The sequence below is a fragment of the Clupea harengus genome, chromosome 5, assembly GCF_900700415.2.
Source record: "Clupea harengus chromosome 5, Ch_v2.0.2, whole genome shotgun sequence".
NCBI lineage: Eukaryota > Metazoa > Chordata > Actinopteri > Clupeiformes > Clupeidae > Clupea > Clupea harengus.
Window position 1 is genome coordinate 16,137,145 of NC_045156.1, and position 2,500 is coordinate 16,139,644.

The window sequence follows — 2,500 nt, forward strand, 5'->3', positions numbered from 1 at the left end:
GTGGATGACACCCTATGTGTGTGCTTGTGTGTTGTGTAGTCTGTAGTGGATGACCCCCTGCGTGTGTGTGTGTGTGTGTGTGTGTGTGTGTGTGTGTGTGTGTTGTGTAGTGGATGACCCCCTGTGTGTGTGTGTGTGTGTGTGGGTGTGTTTTGTTGTTTTGGTTGAGTCAGGGACTGGATGCTAAATGTAGCCCCTCCTGAGGGTGGATCTCTGCTGCACACACACACACACACACACACACACACACACACACACACACACACACACTCCTGTGCTGCACTCACTCCTCCCTCTCTGGGTCCCTACAACACTGTCACACTCCCTCTTGCTGCACAATGAGTGTGTGTGTGTCTTCACTTTTGTGTGTGTGTGTGTGCGTATGTGTGTGTGTGCGCGTGTGCGTGTTGTTTGAATGCTTGTGTGTGTGTGTGTGTCTGTTTGGACGTGTGTGGGTACCTACTGCCATCTTCTATTTGTGTCTGTATGTGTTTATGTCTGTGTGGTTACCTGCTTGTGTGTGTGTGTGTGTGTGTGTGTGTGTGTGTGTGTGTGTGTGTGTGTGTGTGTGTGTGTGTGTGTGCTCTCCCTCTCTGCGCAGTCCTCCGGAAATGTGTGGGTGACTCACGAGGAGATGGAGACCATTGCCTCCTCCACTAAAGCGGTTAGTCCATCTGGGTGCCCCCCCCCTTCCCTGCCGTGTCACACATATGCCATGCTTCCGTGCCCCATCCCCCACCTCCCCACACCACACCACACCACACACACACACACACACACACATACATCCTCACTGCCATGCTGCCTCTACAACTTCATGCCAACCACTGCATCCGACTCAGGGTATGGCTGCACACACGTGTGTGTGTGTGTGTGTGTGTGTGTGTGTGTGTGTGTGTGTGTGGCTAGCCTTGCATGGGCCTGGAGTTTGTGTGTGTGTGTTGTTGACATCTGTGTTTTAGCATGGTTTGAAATGATTCCTTTGAACTGCACATTTGTGTGTCGTGTACGCTGGTGCATGATCTGTCACTTAACACTCAACACTCCTCCCAGCCTACTTACTCATCGTATTTATTTTTAATCTGTAATCAAATTAATCTCAAATGTTCTCATTCTGCTTCGCTCATGTAAGGCTTCAGTTTCTCTCTCTCCGAGTTAAAGACTAAAGTGTGTGTTCATGGTGTGTGTGTGACCCTAACGGTGCGGTGTGAGTGTGTTGTGTTAACTCTTCCTACTCTGTGCACTAACATGCTGCCGCGGCAACGGCCTTCAGGACAAGGAGGAGGGCAGCTGGGCACAGGTGAGAAATGCGTTTCATCGTTTTGCACGGCAACAGTTGCCATAGAAACACACAGCATTGCTCGACTTAAAGCAGGAAGCAGCGGGCGCAGTAGGCGCATAGCAACAGGGAACGGCGTTTATGTCACGTCGCGTGTTGATGACACGACCACACAGAGTGGACCTGCAGTAAGCTGTTGTCACGTCGCGTGTTGATGACACAACCACACAGAGTGGACCTGCAGTAAGCTGTTGTCACGTTGCGTGTTGATGACACGACCACACAGAGTGGACCTGCAGTAAGCTGTTGCAGTGAGAGAGTAAAAGTAAAAGTTCTGCCCGTGTGCACGACCACAAGGACGTTGTTCGGCTTCACTGGAGGATGCTGTACCCTAAGACAATCTACAGTACCAGGCAGGCAGAGGATAACGACAGTGTGTTTAAATCACCCCAGCCTATTTAAAAGTCTCGAGCTGGAAGTCAGGGGAACAGTGTGTTTAAATCACGCCAGCCTATTTAAAACCCTCGAGCTGGCAGTCAGAGGAACGGTGCCAGACAGCATTTGGGCGTCACCATGCCGACAGAACAAGGACACGAGCAGAGACAGAGTGGAAGTCCTCCTCCTCCTCCTCCTCCTCCTCCTCCTCCTCCTCCTCCTCACTCCCAGAGGCCCTTAGGTTACCTGCATTGAACGCATTTTAATGCACTTTTGCATATTTAAAGTGCTGTGTGGTTTACTATTGCCTCATGGAACCTTACACGTAATACCAACAACAACAACAACAACAACAACAATGATAAAATTGATAATAATAATATTCAAGAAAAAAGAGCTCTGGTATTGGTATTGGTGTCGGCAGACATCCATATTCAGGTATCAGAACTGGATCTGAACTGAAAAAAATATTGATCTGTGCATCTCTGTCTAACATGTCATGAGGTTAATATCTGTATGTCATTTATTCCATTAGAAAGCTATCTTTAAACATGTAGAGATCTGTTAGAAAGACTGTAAATCTGTAATCTATAACATACAGCAATTATCAGCTATGATACCATCCTGAACATTAAACATACATCTGCCTACCTAACTACAGTCTATTAATAAAGTATAACCAACCATGCAACAAGTTGTCCCTAAATAATCCATGGCATCCTCACATAAATAAAGAATTGAGTCATGTATGTAAAGAAATCAAATCAACTCTATCCTCACAGCTAG

The 2,500-nt window shown here is 47.5% G+C and overlaps 1 protein-coding gene across 5 annotated transcripts in view; it reads left to right on the forward strand.

The window, feature by feature from the left end:
• The window catches only part of ppfia4 (PTPRF interacting protein alpha 4), a 134,990-nt gene that overhangs the window by 120,705 nt on the left and 11,785 nt on the right, over positions 1-2,500 (forward strand). For all 5 annotated transcript variants that reach the window (XM_042707832.1, XM_031567861.2, XM_031567862.2 and 2 more), the window contains 2 exons: positions 602-664; positions 1,274-1,300. In XM_042707832.1, coding sequence (XP_042563766.1) covers positions 602-664; positions 1,274-1,300 — 90 coding nt within the window. The remainder of the gene's footprint in view (positions 1-601; positions 665-1,273; positions 1,301-2,500) is intronic.